Raw genomic sequence first — 16229 nt, 5'->3', positions numbered from 1 at the left:
CATAGGAGGAGCAGTACCGTTTAATAGACTGTTTTTTAAGAGCATGAGCTTCAGATACTGGATAGACCTTCAAACATAAATAACATTTTCTTGAAGTATAACACTCCAACCCATCAAGTGCTCCTGTGGAACGGCTTTTTAGTCTGGGAGGGTTGGTGCTCACGCCTAGAAGGAACAGACTTTCTGACAAGAGGTTTGAGAAGATTCTGTTACTGAGATATAATCACTGGTTTACTCACCCCTCTCCCCTGTTTCGCTAGGAACATTAGAACCATATCTGAATAGGGCAGGCCTCAAAGGTAGGCTACATATCAGCCTACATGTGGTGTTATTGACCATTTATCTTTTGTGAAATCTATAGATCTATAGATAGGCCTACCTGCCCTATTAGTACATTTTACTCAAACTGAGTACATTTTACTAAATATTTTTTTGTCATTCTTATGTTGTGGCAGCAGCAGGGGGGACGACTTCGTAACCTAGTTACTTTCAAAGTAACTAAGTTACTCTGAATGAATGAATGAATGAATGAATGAAAACTTTATTTAACAGATTGCAGAATGGGTACAATACAGTACGGCTCAATACATACAATTGTTAAGGGGATGCAGACCTGAGAAAGACGTTTGTCTTGTTTCCATCAGGGTCCCCCATTTTCAATTCATATAGACATTTATGACATACACAACATACATGACATTTATGGCATAGGGACATATAGGTATTTAGTACTGATACATTTGTGACATAAGCGGTATTCAAATATACAGTACTGTTACCCCTAGATCCTGACAGAGTATATACATATGATGGGGAGGGGACTGTACATTAGGAGGGGGTGGGTGGGTGGGAGGGAAATATACATACGGCGGGGAGGGAATATATACATGCGGTGGGGAGGAGACTGTCTATTAGGAGGTGGTGGGTGGTGGTGGCTGGTGGTGGCTGATAATCAAGTAATCAGTAAAGTAACTAAGATTACTTTTTAAAAGGAGTAATCAGTAATCAGATTACTTTTACAAGTAATCTGTGGCATCACTGATTGTCACACAGAGCAGAAGAATTTTGCCAAAACAAACTAATAGTATCCAGCTGCAGAACGGCAGACCAGCCACACGCTCAGACCCAAACGCATTTCCTTTGATTTAATTATACATCAAATGATTTATGAAGTAAACTTTTCACCTGGATAACGTCAACATTCAGGGTGAATGTAATGTGAGAAATTGGTATTAAAAAAAATTCAATAAAATTGGTTTGTTTTGGCAAAATTCTTCTGCTGTGTGACAATAAATAAATGAATGACGATATGCAATTTAAAACCAAAACGAAGGCCTCAGTATGAGTTTAAGACGTGAACATGGTCATGTTTGTTGGAAAAAAAAAAGTAAAAAAAAATATATATATATATATCTAAATATTTTTTTATTTTTTTTGGATCGGATCGGGAAATATCGGTATCGGTAGATACTCAAAATCACATGATCGGAATCGGATCGGGAGCAAAAAAACGTGATCGGGACATCCCTAGCCATTGCATAACATTACACTTCTTTGCCTTAAAAAACTCTTTGGTTGCTGTGACTGAGCGGCTCCGTCACGGACTCCGAGCAACGCACACACACACACCAACCATTCATTATTTCCCTTCGGATTGTACTGAGAACTGCAAACCCCCCCCTATCATATTATCATACATGCATACCTATAAATATGCAATAAAGCGACACCAACACCTTTTATTCCGACTATGCCATCATTTGTGAGAGTTTGGAGCGAAAAAGGACCCCATCACAGTTGCTTTCACAGTATGCTTCAAGTCATTGTCTATCTGTACTGTGAAGCGCTGTGCAATGAGTTCTGAAGCATTTGGCTGAATATGAGCAGATAATATTGTCCGAATTCATCGTGCTGCTTTGGTCAGCAGTCACGTCAATAAATACACGGAAACCAGTTCCATTGGCATTGGCTACTCTTCTCTTCCCATCATTCTGGTACAAGTTGATCTTTGACTCATCCGTCCATAGGATGTTGTTCCAGAACCGTACAGGCTTTTTGTTTTAGGGGCTCACCAATGGTTTACATCTTGTGGTGATTACTTCTGTATTCACTCTGATGAAGTCTTCTCTTGATTGTTGACTTTGACACAGATACGCCTACCTCCTGGAGTGTTCTTGATCTGGCCAACAGTTGTGAAGGGGTTTTTCTTCACCAGGGAAAGAATTCTTCTGTCATCCACCACAGTTGTTTTCCATGGTCTTCCGGGTCTTTTGGTGTTGCTGATCTCACCAGTGCATTCTTTCTTTTCAACAGTTGATTTGGCCACACCTAATTTTTTTGCTATCTCTCTGATGGATTTTGGCTATTACGATTGCTTGCTTCACTGATAGTGACAGCTCTTTGGACCTCATATTGAGAGTTGACCGCAACAGATTCCAAATGCAAATATCATTACTTCTATACCTTTTATCTGCTCCTTGTAAATTAAATAATGAGATAATACACACCTGGCCATGGAACAGCTGAGCAGCCAATTGTCAAATTACCTTTGGTCCCTTAAAAAGGAGGCGGCACATAGAAATGGTTGCAATTCCTACACCGTTCCCCTGGTTTTGATGTAAATAGCCTCAAATTATAGAGGAAAGTCTGCACTTGTTTAATTCAAATCCAGAGTTCTTACTGGCCAATGCTGCCTGAATTACCCATTTATAGATTCAACATCAGACCAGGGCTGTGCCATTATCTTTTCTTCAAATAGCCATGCCTGTATCTGACTTTAAACTTGTATAAAAAAAAATTATAATAATAATGCTTACCAAAATAAGCAATGACCACCGTTTTAAAATAACATTATGGGGAATTCCACTCCATTTGTAGAAAACTTGCTTCACTACGGAGTAAAATTATCTCACAGCAGAGCCCTAAAGTGTCGCTCATGCTCCGGATTTACGAAGGACTACACAGCAAAAAAGGGCGAGTGTCGAAACAACGCTGGTCAAAGGCTGCCACTCCTACCAAAAACACACACGAGGAGGGTAGGAGGCGAGCATGGACGTCCGGTTACTCCAGTTACCTGGCGAGTGGTATAGTGTGAAGTGTGAAGGTGTGGTCGAGTGTGAAGCTGACCGAGATGATTGAGGTATTAGGAAAGTCCATTGTTGCAGTTCTTCTGAGATCCAAGTGAGGGGAGAGCTAGGCGTCATTATGACATCCGGCTCAACCAAATTCTGCCGTCGGCGGAATGTGCCAACGTTTTTCTGAGCAGAGATCGCTTTGGCAAGCCACACAGAGAGACTTATGCCTCAATCTGGTAAATTAGTTTAATGTCGCTTGGCAGTGGAATTCCCCTTTAGCTTAAACCCCTGCACAAGCGGAATAGACGCTAATCGAGCAGAGGGGGAATATTGACATAGTGTCAACCACAACTTCATCACGTGTGAATCAGACCCAAATGGTGATGAAAAGACCATAAAACCATCTAATTCCAATGTCCATATTAGGTCAAGTCTGTCTCATATCAGCAGCGCAGTGCTTGCACCTATCGCTCGCTGTAACGTCCTCTCACGCCAGTTCAGGAACGTCGTGGCCCTTCATTTCCGGGCCCTCCATACCTCCACACACATGTCCCCTGAGGCTATAGCCAACACTCCAGCCTCCACACTCAGCTGGTAGGAAGAGGGTTAGAGACAGTAAGGTTACAAACAAAGTTATAGTCATCACAAATGTATAAGAATGATCTCAAGTGTCCAAAAAGGTGAGTGTTGGACAGAGCGTGGTACTGACCCCGTTGACCCCAGCCTGGTGGTGTAGTGTGCATAGTGTCCTCGGGGGGGCGCTAGGGAGATGCACCTGCATGACAAATAGATAACAACGAATGTTGTCAACGAAAGCTGTGGACGGAAAGCGGTGAAATAACATCCAAGAGAGAAGAATTGCAGGATTTCGAGCTACATTATCACTAGGTAATTTTCTGTAATAAAACAGGAGTTCGACAAATTCCATGACAAATAGCTCCTTCTCCATAAAGAATATTTGTCAGCATCTATGCCAAACTGTTTAACACTTGAGTGCCAACGACGAGAATTCTCGTTATTTCATGCCAACCATTCAGTGCCAACGACGAGAAATCTCGTTATTAAATCGTAATTTTTTTTATTATCGATTTCCATTCATTTTTCATCAATCTAGCCTCACGTTACCACTGGGACTCTCTCTGAGCTCGAACAGGGAAAATACCGCCCCCTATCGTCTCCCAGATGGTAATGCACCCTTTAGATTGGACTGAATGAAAACGCATGGGGAAAAGAAAATCCGGAATCCACATTTTACTTGTCAGGCATGTAATCCGAGCCGATTGCAGTCTTTGTGGTCCCTCAGAACAGCGTGGAATATGTCTTTCGAGCACCCAGCGTTGGATCAATAAACGCAATCGATATTTGGAATGGCGATCAGAAATTGGAATAATCTTTTTGGAGAACATCTGATCTCAGGTAAGGAATCTATTTTACCAGTCTTGGGATAATCAGAGCTTTTTTCACAGATATATCAACGTGTCCCCTATGTGTGTATGTGTGTGTGTGTGTGTGCTGATCAGGAAATAAGATAATCGATTTTTCAGCCCGCTTCTCTAGCGTGCAGCCCGCTTCTCTAGCGTGCATAAGTACACATACTATCGATAATCTAGCGTTTATTTGAAAACGATTCATAAATAGGCCGAAAAATGACAATTTTTTTTGTGTATTCCAGTAAAGGGTGATTCCTGCAGAATCACTTTTTTTCTGGAAATTTTCAAAAACTAGCGTTTTTCAAAATGGTATAAAACGGAAATTTACAGATGAAAAAACAATCCGTTTCAACAATGTTGACTGGAAGCAAGTCATTGATAAGCGACGGGCGTATTAGACACATAGCCATAATTTAAGATATAGTTTATGCGTTCGCAAATGTGCTCGCCCTCTCATTGAATAGAGCGTTGGCACTCGAAAGCTAAATCGTGCGCCCCCTGCTGGCACTCAAAGTGTTAAGATCTGATCTAAAGTATGTTTTACCAAGCCACTTAATTAGGTCTACCAGCAGCCTAACTCTCCATTAATCACTTGAACATATGAAATTAATATGACAAACAAATATAGATAAGATATAGATAACAATATAAAAAAAAAATGACAAGTTTATAGTTGACAGGAAATACATTTGTGTCCAAACTGTTCCCTAGCAGCATAATTCCAGTGACAGGGTCGGTCTATATACACAACATAAAACTTTTTGTTTTGTTTTTAAACCTTCAGGTACATTTCTTTTTACATAACTCTTTTTCCAAATTCGGTGACTTTTAAAAGGTGTTTCCGTGTCCTACCTTGATGGTCCGATCTGAGGAACAGGTGTAGAGGCTGCCTGGGGACTGGTGGATGCCGGTGACCAGCGAGGTGTGTCCCACGTCGAATTGGGACAGGGCCTTGAAGACGCCCGCCTCTTGCAGGGAGAAGGCATGGAGCATGCCGCGGTTGTCCCCCGCCCACACCTCCCTGCCACTGTAGGTCATGGAGAGCAGATAGGAGCTCAGCTGGGGGGTGGGAGAGAGAGAGAGAGGGGGGGGGGGGTCAATCTAGGTGGACATGAGAGCATGCACGTGCACACTAAGGCAATGTGTGAATGAATTAGTCTTGATGGGTGTATTGATAATAGGGTCTGTGTTGTTAACAAGGTCCTGTCGCGTCATAACTGCTTATTCATCATATGACAAGTTAACAAGTCAAATGACGGTAGTTGTAGACCTGGGAACTGGAAATCGTCAAGGTAATTCTCCAGACTTTTCCAGATCTGTGTAAGAACCCTTTGATGAGAATAACGCACGGTCTGCGTGTCCATCTACCTGGAGTTTCTGCAGAGATTTCCCTGCCCGGCGATCGTAGACAGCCACAGTGTGGTCTTTGCTCCCAGAGATGATGTACTGGTCGTCGGCAGCCAGGCACAGCACGGCATTGCTATGGAGACGAAGGCTCTTCACCAGGGGCTCAGCCGCTGTGGCACAGATACATCATAATCACGAGACAGTACACCCGATGTGATTTTTCGCACATCAATTCATTTCCCAGTCAATTCATTGCATGTCATCTATACATTCATAAAAGGTGTGATGAGACAGAGAGCGGTGGTGTGCATTCTTTGACACCATAGAATTATTAATTGCAACCAGTAAAATCAGAAAAGGGCAGGATGGTAAATGGGGAGGGTTGCAATAATCCCAGATTAAATCAGTAAATCTCACCTGTGTAGTGTGCATCAATAATCAATTAATCAAGCTAGACTTATATGCACAATTTTGTAATTTATTTAGCCTGGCAAGTTACAATTTTAATAACCAATCATAGCTATATCAATTATATTAAAGGAACACTACATAGCTACATAAGTATTTGGATCAGGCTATAATTCGATAAAAAGGAAATGGAAATAATAATAATAAACAGCAAAAAGAAATGCCCTGACCTCTGGTGTCGTAGACGCTGACTTTTTTGTCATACGTCCCTGCCAGCAGCACGTCCGTCTGACAGGACAGACAGAGTACGGCGGCCCGGGCCCTGATCAAGCCCCTCTCCGCCCCGCCCGCCTCCAGGTCCCACAGCCTCACCGTGCTGTCGAAGCTCCCAGAGGCAAGCAGCGAGCCGCGGGACGCCAGGCACCACACCCAGCCCCTGTGAGTACTGAAGTGCCCCTGCCCCCCCAGCGTGCGCAGCAGGGTGCCCCTGGGGCCCCCCCGGAGGTCCCACAGGTTAACGTTCCTGTCCCGGGAGCCCGAGGCGCACACCGCCCCCTCACCCCCCACCAGGAGGACAGAGTTGACCTCTGCAATGTGGCCCGAGGGCAGGGAGATGTGCTCCAGGGCCGGGGGAGGACTCGGGGAACGGGGGGGGTCACCGTGCTCCACCTCCATGTCCACCTCCACCTCACCCTGATCCGCAGCACCTTCTATCTCTTCGATGGCATCCAGCACCCCTCTCATCAAGGCCGCCCCGGCAGCCTCCTCCTCTGGCCTGTCCTCCGACACCGCCCTCGCGGGTGGATCCGCTCCTCTGTCCGGCTGCATCTCTCCATCCTTGCCATCCAACGCCACCTCCCTCACTTCATCCTCGCCGAAGGCCACCTCCTGCGCCGCCACGCCCACCCCCTCTTCTTCGCCCTCCGCTGCACCATTGCCTTCCTTGGCTCCTGGTTCCCTGACGTCCCCTGCCCTCTGGTCCGGACCCTCCCTCTCCCCCTCCTGGGCTTGCCTGGCCACCCAGTCCCCCTGGTCTGCCCAGCAGGTTATCAGCTGCTCCATCTCCAGGCAGGCGGTGGGCCAGTCAAAGTTCTCCCGTGGCCCAGTGGGGAAGCCGGCACGGGAGCCTGTGAGCCGGCGCGCCCGGAGCTGCCACGCCGTGCTGTCCTTACGAACGTTCCCCAGTGCGTGGCACACCTGAACACATGAAGAACAGGTAGGATGGGTCTATAAGAGGATTGTGAACAGGTAAAAAAAGGTAGGATGGGTCTATAAAAGGATTGTGAGCAGGTAAAGAAAGGTAGTATTGGTCTATACCAGGGGTCAGCAACCTTTTTGACATGGAGTGCCTGTTTGAAATATAGTTGTAACTAGTGTGCCTCAACAATATTCCATGCATTGTAATTTTTTTTCTCATAATCAGGTCTTTTTAATGATAATTTTTACATTATTACATCATTATTGTTATTGTTATTATTAACAATATTATTATGATGGTTGTATCAACCCTAAATCTGAGTTGGGGGGGGGGGGAATGCAATGCAGACAAACAGCTGCATACAGTGCGACCATTTCACTCACATTTGCCCATTCATTTTTGGACACATCACACACCATCGGTGTGTGTACTGTACGTGTGCTGTCATAGCTCCACCTACAGGCCTAATGGAGAACACCAGGATGTGAATGGAGGGTGAATGTGAGGTATATCGTGTAAATAAGTTTTGATTGATCGCAAGACTACACTGTAAACAAATAAATAATAATAAGTTACCAGAACTTAAAAATATTGAGTTCAGTTACTGTGCATTAAGGTTTTCAGTTTTCAATCAATAATAAGTTAACAGAAAAATAAGTACACAACCACATTATTTCAACCTAATAAAACTATGTTTATTGTCATTGTTTTAAGAACACAAGTTGACTTGGTAATACTCACATTTTGAGTAAAAAAAAAAGGCTTTTAACATGTGCAATGTTCAATGAAATAGAAAAATAAATAATAAAATGTGTTGATTAATCCCACTGGTCACAATGGTGACCGTAATAATGTTTTTGTTATAAGGCTCTGCAAATGTTACTGAATGATGTAGCAATGTATTTCCAGCTAAATTGAAATAATAAACAAATAAAGGGTCTCAATTAAATATGTGGTAGTAAAAATAACCTGTGGGAGGATTTCAACAAGATAAATGCGACAACAGTGCAAAATATTTCACTATAATATTTCAATATATATATATATTTTTTACTGCTGCCCCCTGTGCCTAGTAGGGTTGCCTACCCCTGGTCCATATGAATATTGTGAACAGGTAAAGAAAGATAGTATGGGTCTCAGTGTTTCCCACAGGATTTTCAGAGACTATGGGGGGTGAACTTCCGACCCTCTAGGGGGGTCCGGGGGCATGCCCCCCCAAACCTTTTTTGTTTGTACATATTAAAGTTAAATGCATCAATCTGGTGCACTTTGAGAGCAAAATAAAGAGGCTAGATCTATGATGAACTTTGTGTTCAAAACACAAAATAGACTAGACTAGTGCTTCCCAATAGTCTCCCAAGGTGTGCTGGTGGTGGAATTTAACAAACACATGGAACGGCTGGGGTGTCTCGAGGAGAGGTTTGGGAACCACTGGACTAGAGCATACTTTTGAGCCATCAAAGAAATGAAGCAAAAGTGGTTACCTGTGTTGAACTGGTTTATTTTTTAGAAAATAAAAAAATATAGTGGATTACTATTACGACTACTACCACTGCCAATACTACTGATACATCCCTATTGGCAAACTTTATATTTAAAAAAAAATTTAAAAATTGGTTCATTATACAACTGTGGGCCGCCACAGTCTAGGTAATTAATGGGAAACACTGGGTCTATAAGAGGATTGTGAACAGGTAAAGAAAGGTAGGATGGGTCTACAGGAGGATCTAAGATCACAAATACCTGGTTGTGGTCATGCAGCACAACCCAATGGGCTGTGTGCAAAATTGCAAATGCTCTACATCTACACGACACTACCTTGAAATTCATTATGTTATATATACATTGATTAGGCTATTCCAAACATGGCTGGTTTTGTTTTTCTAGAATGACCATGACCACTTATTCATGATTGGCCCTTGGATATAGCCATGTGAATGATTGTTTTGGACTTCCCATGGCTGCTTTGACTGTATCTTAGTTGTCAGGCAAAATCCAACTGACAGATGCTTAACAACAGAGGCTGTTGTGTGGCACTGGCCTACAAGGAAGAGACTACCACTTCAGATGGTCAGAATCGAGGGTGACATCGATAATGTCGCTCATCTCAAGCACTGACAGCTGACTCAGACTAACCTGTGGCAGCACAGTGATGACACACTGTGCAGGGAGGTGCGAGGCGATGCGGGCCACCATCTCCCATGGCAACGACAGCAAGCCACTGTCCTCAACAGAGGGGAAGGGGCCTGTTTCTGTAAAGGAGGGCAGTTCGCCTGAGGGAAGACTGGAAGATAGGTGGATCAATGTGAGTAAATAAAATGGTAAATGGACTGCATTTATATAGCGCTTTATAACGTATGCCTCACGCTCACATTCACACAACGACGATGGAGGCAACCAAGCAAGGCGCTAACCTGCTCATCGGGAGCAGTTAGGGGTTAAGTGTCTTGCTCAAGGACACTTTGGGTGAAGTGGGAGAACCGGGAATCTTCCGATTACGAGACGACCGCTCCACCTCCTGAGCCACTAGTTATAAGATGTACAACTGATATGTGGCTGGTGAACTTTTTTTTTTTTATTATCTTTTCCCCCCTCCTTTTTCAGATTTTTCTCCCATCCCACTGTTAGTCGTTATGCCAACAACTCCCAACCCGCTTCCTGGTTGTTGCGCACCCCCCCCCCCCCCCCCCTACTGTTGGTCCGGGAGGCCGGAGACTGTCACATGTTTTCCTCCGACACATGTGCAGCCAGCCAGCAGCCAGCGCAGATTCTCACCGGGAGAGTGTAACGTGCGGAAGGTCACACTACCTTTCTCCAGATCCTACCCTCGCTGTGCAGGCGCCCCGACCGAACTGTAGGGGTCGCTGTCCACAACGCCCAGGACCCACCCACGGCTTCCCTCCCCCTAACTCAGCCAAACGAGTTAGTATAGCGATCAGCCCAAGCCAAGGCAATGCTGACTCTCAGGGAGTCGAGACCGCAGCCTCTTGCATTGGTGACGAGCACAATCTCCGCTACGCCACCTGACCGCAGGCTGGTGAACACTTAATTGAGGCTGAAAGGACAAGTTGTACACAGCTTTACCCTAGCAGGTCAGGTCTGGGGATTTCACTGGTGGGGCTATTCAGTGTGTCAACGGGGGGTCCGTCATGTTCCTTGGCCTCTGTCGTTCCTCTCTCTGCCCCTGCATCCTCTTCCTCCATGTTAACCCGGACCTCTGCCATCTGCTCTCAGGATAGTAAATATTACAATAGGATAGTAAACATTATGAATAATAAGCTAACATATATTAGCGACCAATTGCTTCAACTAGCTAGATTACCTTCATTAATTTACATGCATGAATGAATGAATGAAAACTTTATTTAACAGATCGCACAATGGGTACAAATACAGTATGGCTCAATACACACAATTGTTAAGGGGATGCAGACCAGAGAAAGACGTTTGTCTCGTTTACATCAGGGTCCCCCATTTCAATTAATAGTGATTTATGGCAGACCATGGTAATCTTAAAAAGGAAACGAAAACCGCCTCGAAAAATGAACTGTTAAGTTATTTTCTCATATTTACAATTTTGCTACATGAATTAGCTGATTGATTGATTGATTGAAAAGTTTATTAACAGATTGCAGAATGGGTACAGTACAGTACAGCTCAATACATACAATTGTTAAGGGGATGCAGACCAGAGAAAGACTTTCGACTTGTTTACATCAGGGTCCCCCATTTTCAATTCATCATAACATATATGACATACATGACATACAGATAGACAGTACTGCTACATCTATACATTTATGACATATCAGATTTGTAAATACAGTACTGTTTGTGATACAAAAGTGTCCAGAAAAGGAGTGTATATACATTTGGCATAGAAACTGTACATTGGAGGAGGTTGGTTGGGTGGGGTTGGGTGGGTTGGGTGAGGGCTGTACATTGGAGGTGGGGGGGGGGGGGGGGTTGGGAAGGGGACACACACACATTTTACACTGTACATTGGAATATTGACAAAGCCTTACTTGGTCATTTACTGTACAACTAGGTTAGGACATTTGTAGGGGCCAGTTTCGAATTGCAGTCTCACGTAGGTGTTTTTTGAGAGTGTTTTTGAAGGTGGGTAGTGATTCACATTCCTTTACAGCTTTAGGCAGGGCGTTCCACATTGATGTGGCATAATTGCGAAACGTGTTTAGTCCCTTGTTTGATCCGAATCTGGGTTTTACATGATTTGTGGAGCTCCCTCTGGTGTTGTGATCGTGGTATTCACTGACCTTTGGGAAGTATTTTGACATGTACATGGGTACCTTGGTCGCGTAGTGTATCTTGTAGACCAGGCCCATTGCAAGTTGCTGTACTCTGTCGTCTACTCTAAGCCATCCTAGGTTGTCAAAGTGGGCAGGGGTGAGGTGGGTTCTAGGAGTCAGGTCAAGTAGTAGTCTGACTAGCTTGTTTTGAGATGTTTGTAATTTGTTTTTTAGTGCCTTTGAGGTGCTTTGGTACCATGAGGTGCAAGCATAGTCGTAGTACCCTTGAATGAGTGCTCCTGCTAGAGTCTTCAGGGTATTCTTGTTTACCAGAGCGGAGATCCGGTACAAGAATCGCGTTCGTTGGTTGACTTTTTTTATTACATTGGATGCCATTTTGTCACAGGAAAGATTAGCCTCTAGGATGGAACCCAGGTAGGTAATTTCATCTTTCCTTGTGATAATATTGTCACCCACTGTAACCGAGAAGCCGTCGGTCTTGCTGAGTTTGTTATTTGAACCGAAGAGAATGGACTCTGTTTTGCCCATGTGTAATGATAGTTTGTTGTCGGCGAGCCATATGCAGATTTTGCCTAGTTCCGAGCTGAGGGCTTTTTCAACCTGTAACTTGTTCTTGTCAGAGACCAGCAGGGCTGAGTCGTCCGCAAACAGGAACAAGTTGCAGTCACAAGCTGACGACATGTCATTTGCATAAATTAGGAATAGTAGCGGTCCTAGTATGCTTCCTTGTGGAACACCACAGCTCACTGTGAGGGGGGGGGATAGTGTACCGTTTACTTCCACCATCTGTTCCCTCCCCTCCAGGTAGGATTGTATCCAGCTCACTGATAAACTATCAAAACCAATTGCTTTTAGCTTGTCAATCAGAATGGTGTGATTGACAGTGTCGAAGGCCTTTTGTAGGTCCAGCATGACCATGCCGCAGTATTTGCCCGCGTCCACCTCTTGTTTGATGTGGTCGTTCAAGTAGAGAAGGCATGTGTCAGTGGAGTGGGATGTTCTGAAGCCAGATTGGAATTCGTAGATTAGATTTTTTTCCGCGAGGTACTTTTCGATCTGTTCGTATACTATTTTTTCCATGACTTTCGAGATGGATGTAAGGATAGAAACAGGGCGGTAGTTACCCGGGTCTAATTTGCTGCCCTTTTTGTGCAGGGGTGTTACTCTCGCAATTTTGAAGTCCTTGGGGACGTGTCCCTGTTTTATGGAGAGGTTTATTATGTGTGTGATGACTGGGGTGATGGCTGCTGCTGAGTCTCTGAGGAATTTGGAGGGGATGTTGTCATGGCCAGTGGCCTTGTTTGGTTGGAGGGCGCTCAGTTTTTTGAGTACCTCATCTGTAGTTACTATTTCCAGTTTGAAGTCGTCTTTGTGGACGCCTAGGTTCTTGTAGTATGCTACTATGTGTTCTACCCCATACTGCCCTGAGTGGGAGGGTAGTTTGTTTACCAGTGTTGTGGCTATGTTTGTGAAGAAAGTGTTTAAGTAATTGGCTACATCCAGCTTGTCTGTGATGAGCGTGTTGTCCGTCTTTATGTTTATGTTTGAGAACCTGGTTTTGAGTTTTTTACTGCAGCCTAGTTGATTGTTGAGTAATTTCCAAAGTTCACGTGGTTTATTTTTGTTTTCCTCGGTTTTGTCATTGATGAAATTTTTTTTAGCAGTTTTGATCATGGAGTTTACGTCATTTCTTAGTCTGTTTCTTTCTAGTTTGAGTTCAGTCACGTGGTCTTGGAGTTCACTGCTCGTGCTTTTGGTAAGCTTTGACTGACTTTTACGAAACTCAGAGCATTTTTTGTCTCTGGCTTTCATAGCGGTCAGTATTTCAGTGTGCATCCATGGCTCAGCGCGATTTTTTACCCTGGTGGTTCTTAGGGGGGCCATGTTGTTAACCAGCCACTCTCATTGTCTGGGACCAAATACGGCCACGCCCCACTCCCAGCAAAAAGTGGGAATCTCTAGAATGGGTTTGGGGCGGCGCTGTATACGGAAGTAGCTCTCAAGGTGACGATTAGACAACACTTTTTTTGTTGTCAGTAGATGGCAGCATTGGTTTAAAATTAAAGGCTGAAAATGTTGAGAACTACAACACTGCATTTCCCAAGAGCATTAGCACAGGTCGCAGGTCACTGGGATGGGTCTATATTCTCCGACGTGATCTGAACAGCGTTAAACTATTACTGCAACCTCGGTATAGCGACCGCGAATGGCCAACTAATTATCTTAACAAAAGTGCGCTGGTAGCATTACATATGTTGTCTAAAGGGGGACATATGGTACAATTTAAGATTCTAATGATAATCGGCATATAAAGGACAAGATAAAGCATCGTTAATTTGTAAGAAACCTCAATGAAAACGGCGCAGGGTGCTATTGTTATGAAAATGTGATAGAATCCTATAAAAATGTGGACGCACTTGGCCTACGTTCCGTTAAAGCATTTAGCTAATTAAGTAAAGGTACTTACCTAAAATGCCCTTCTGTTCAGGTCGGCTCTGTGTGACAGTGCATTTAATAGCAGCCCTAGTCCGCCAACGTTATGTCATGTCGTCAGGAAAAATAAACATGGATGAGAGTTAGCAACTAGCCAGCTACCTGGCTAACTAACTTATTATAGCCAAGCCCAGCCTTTGTCTCCCTGACAACACCGGTTCCGTGCCGTCAGATATATAGCAGTAGTATAATATATGTATGGGTGCCGTTGGTTAATCGATTACAGTTGGCGTTGTCTGTTAACGTTTGCTCGCTTGCTTATTTTATGATACAATATATCAACGATGCACCATATGATTCAAGTCCCGCTGATAAAAATATATATATATTTTTTTAAAACGGGTCAGATATGATTCGAATGAAGAACTATGTTCAACTGTTTTTACCTGTACTAGTACATTGATTCACGCAGTAGACCCATTCAAATACACCGTTTCCGGCGCGTGGAAATGTCGTCATCAAGTAGTTCATAGTGTTTTTTTTCCGTAGCCGCATTTCTGGCAGACGCTCTCTGATTGGCCACTGACGCGTTTGCCCAATCGCGTGACGAGTGTGTCTTTGCTCATTACCGCGTCAAACAGCCTGCAAACTACCTGGCATTCGTTCTATCACCATGCTCTAACCTTAACCAACTTCGAAAGAGTGCCTAAGCTTAACCGTCGAAAGAACTTGCCGTAAAGTCTAACCAACTTCGAAAAAGTGCCCCTAAGTTTAACGAGTGTAGAAACAGGCGTCGGCCAATCAGAGAGCGTCTTGCCAGAAATGCGGCTACGGGAAAAAATAACGCAGTTCATAGCAGTAAAGATCTAAAATTCCGAGTGTTGCTCAAAACCAATCCAGAGCTATTATTCTACGTAGCAACCCACGTGTAGCTAGCGGCGCTGCACCGAAATGTCGTCAAAATAAATATAAATTCAGTCGTTTTCAAAAGCATCAGTGCTCCCTGACCCTGCAAACATGTCACAGCAGGATCTCTCTGATAAATTCAATACCTACTTTGCATCCATTGGTGAAGAACTGGCGAATAAAATTAGCCATCCCGGGGGGGTGTCTTTTAAACAGTATTTATCAGGTAACTATATTAACTCTTTTTTCATGAAACCAACTGACCATGATGAACTATTGACATTATCATGAAGATGAAGGACACTCGCACAGCCGGTGCTGATGGAATATGCAGCAAAATCCTAATAGCCATAGCCAATATTATAGTCAGACCACTCGCTCACTGTATTAATTTGTCCTTACTACATGGTGTAGTGCCAAAAAACATCAAAATTGGGAGAATAATACCCATATATAAATCAGGTGACAAAAATAGTATTAATAATTACCGTCCAATATCCGTGTTACCAGCTCTATCCAAAGTCTATGAGAGAGTTGTGTACAATAGATTAAGCGAATACACCACCAAGCTAGATATACTCTCACCAATTCACAATACGGCTTCAGGAAAAAGAGACCTACAAACATGGCAATATTAGACGTCATAGAAAAAATACATGATGCCATTGACCAGGGTGATTGTGGGGTGGGCGTTTTCCTGGATCTATCAAAGGCTTTTGACACCATTGACTTCACCATTCTACTTGGGAAACTACACCATTATGGCATAAGGGGTCTGGCTCTCAACTGGTTCAGTAGCTATTTACATGGTAGGCAACAGTACGTCGATATAAAAAATCACAAATCAATAAAAATGGACATCAAATATGGGGTCCCCCAGGGGTCAATTCTAGGGCCTTTACTATTTATTCTCTATATAAATGACTTTGTCAACTGATCTGTACTACTGCACAAAGTAATATTCGCTGATGACACTAATTTGTTTCTGTCACATAAAAATCCACTCGAGCTACAAGATCTACTCAATACAGAACTACAAAAAGTGGACACCTGGTTCAAATGCAACAAATTATCACTAAATCTCAGCAAAACAAATTTCATCGTCTTCCACTCAAACTGGATGCGCACACATCACATGTGCATAAAAATAAATGGAAAGGAG

General features: G+C 43.6%; 1 protein-coding gene across 1 annotated transcript; it reads right to left on the bottom strand.

Moving 5' to 3' along the window:
* Nucleotides 1-757: 757 nt before the first annotated feature.
* On the bottom strand, nt 758-14629 carry fbxw9 (F-box and WD repeat domain containing 9). Its single transcript, XM_084328443.1, has 8 exons — nt 14196-14629; nt 10542-10681; nt 9594-9741; nt 6490-7456; nt 5873-6021; nt 5357-5563; nt 3784-3849; nt 758-3665 (listed from the first exon to the last, which is right to left on the bottom strand). Exons 2-8 carry the CDS (start codon nt 10679-10681, stop codon nt 3591-3593), a joined length of 1752 nt encoding a protein of 583 aa, XP_084184569.1. The 5' UTR covers nt 14196-14629; the 3' UTR covers nt 758-3590.
* Between the last annotated feature and the right edge of the window lie 1600 nt (nt 14630-16229).

The sequence above is a fragment of the Notolepis coatsorum genome (assembly GCF_963971535.1).
Source record: "Notolepis coatsorum genome assembly, chromosome: 14".
In the NCBI taxonomy this organism is placed as follows: Eukaryota; Metazoa; Chordata; class Actinopteri; order Aulopiformes; family Paralepididae; genus Notolepis; species Notolepis coatsorum.
Note: the sequence above shows the minus strand (reverse complement) of the source record. Positions and strands in the feature narration are given on the sequence as shown.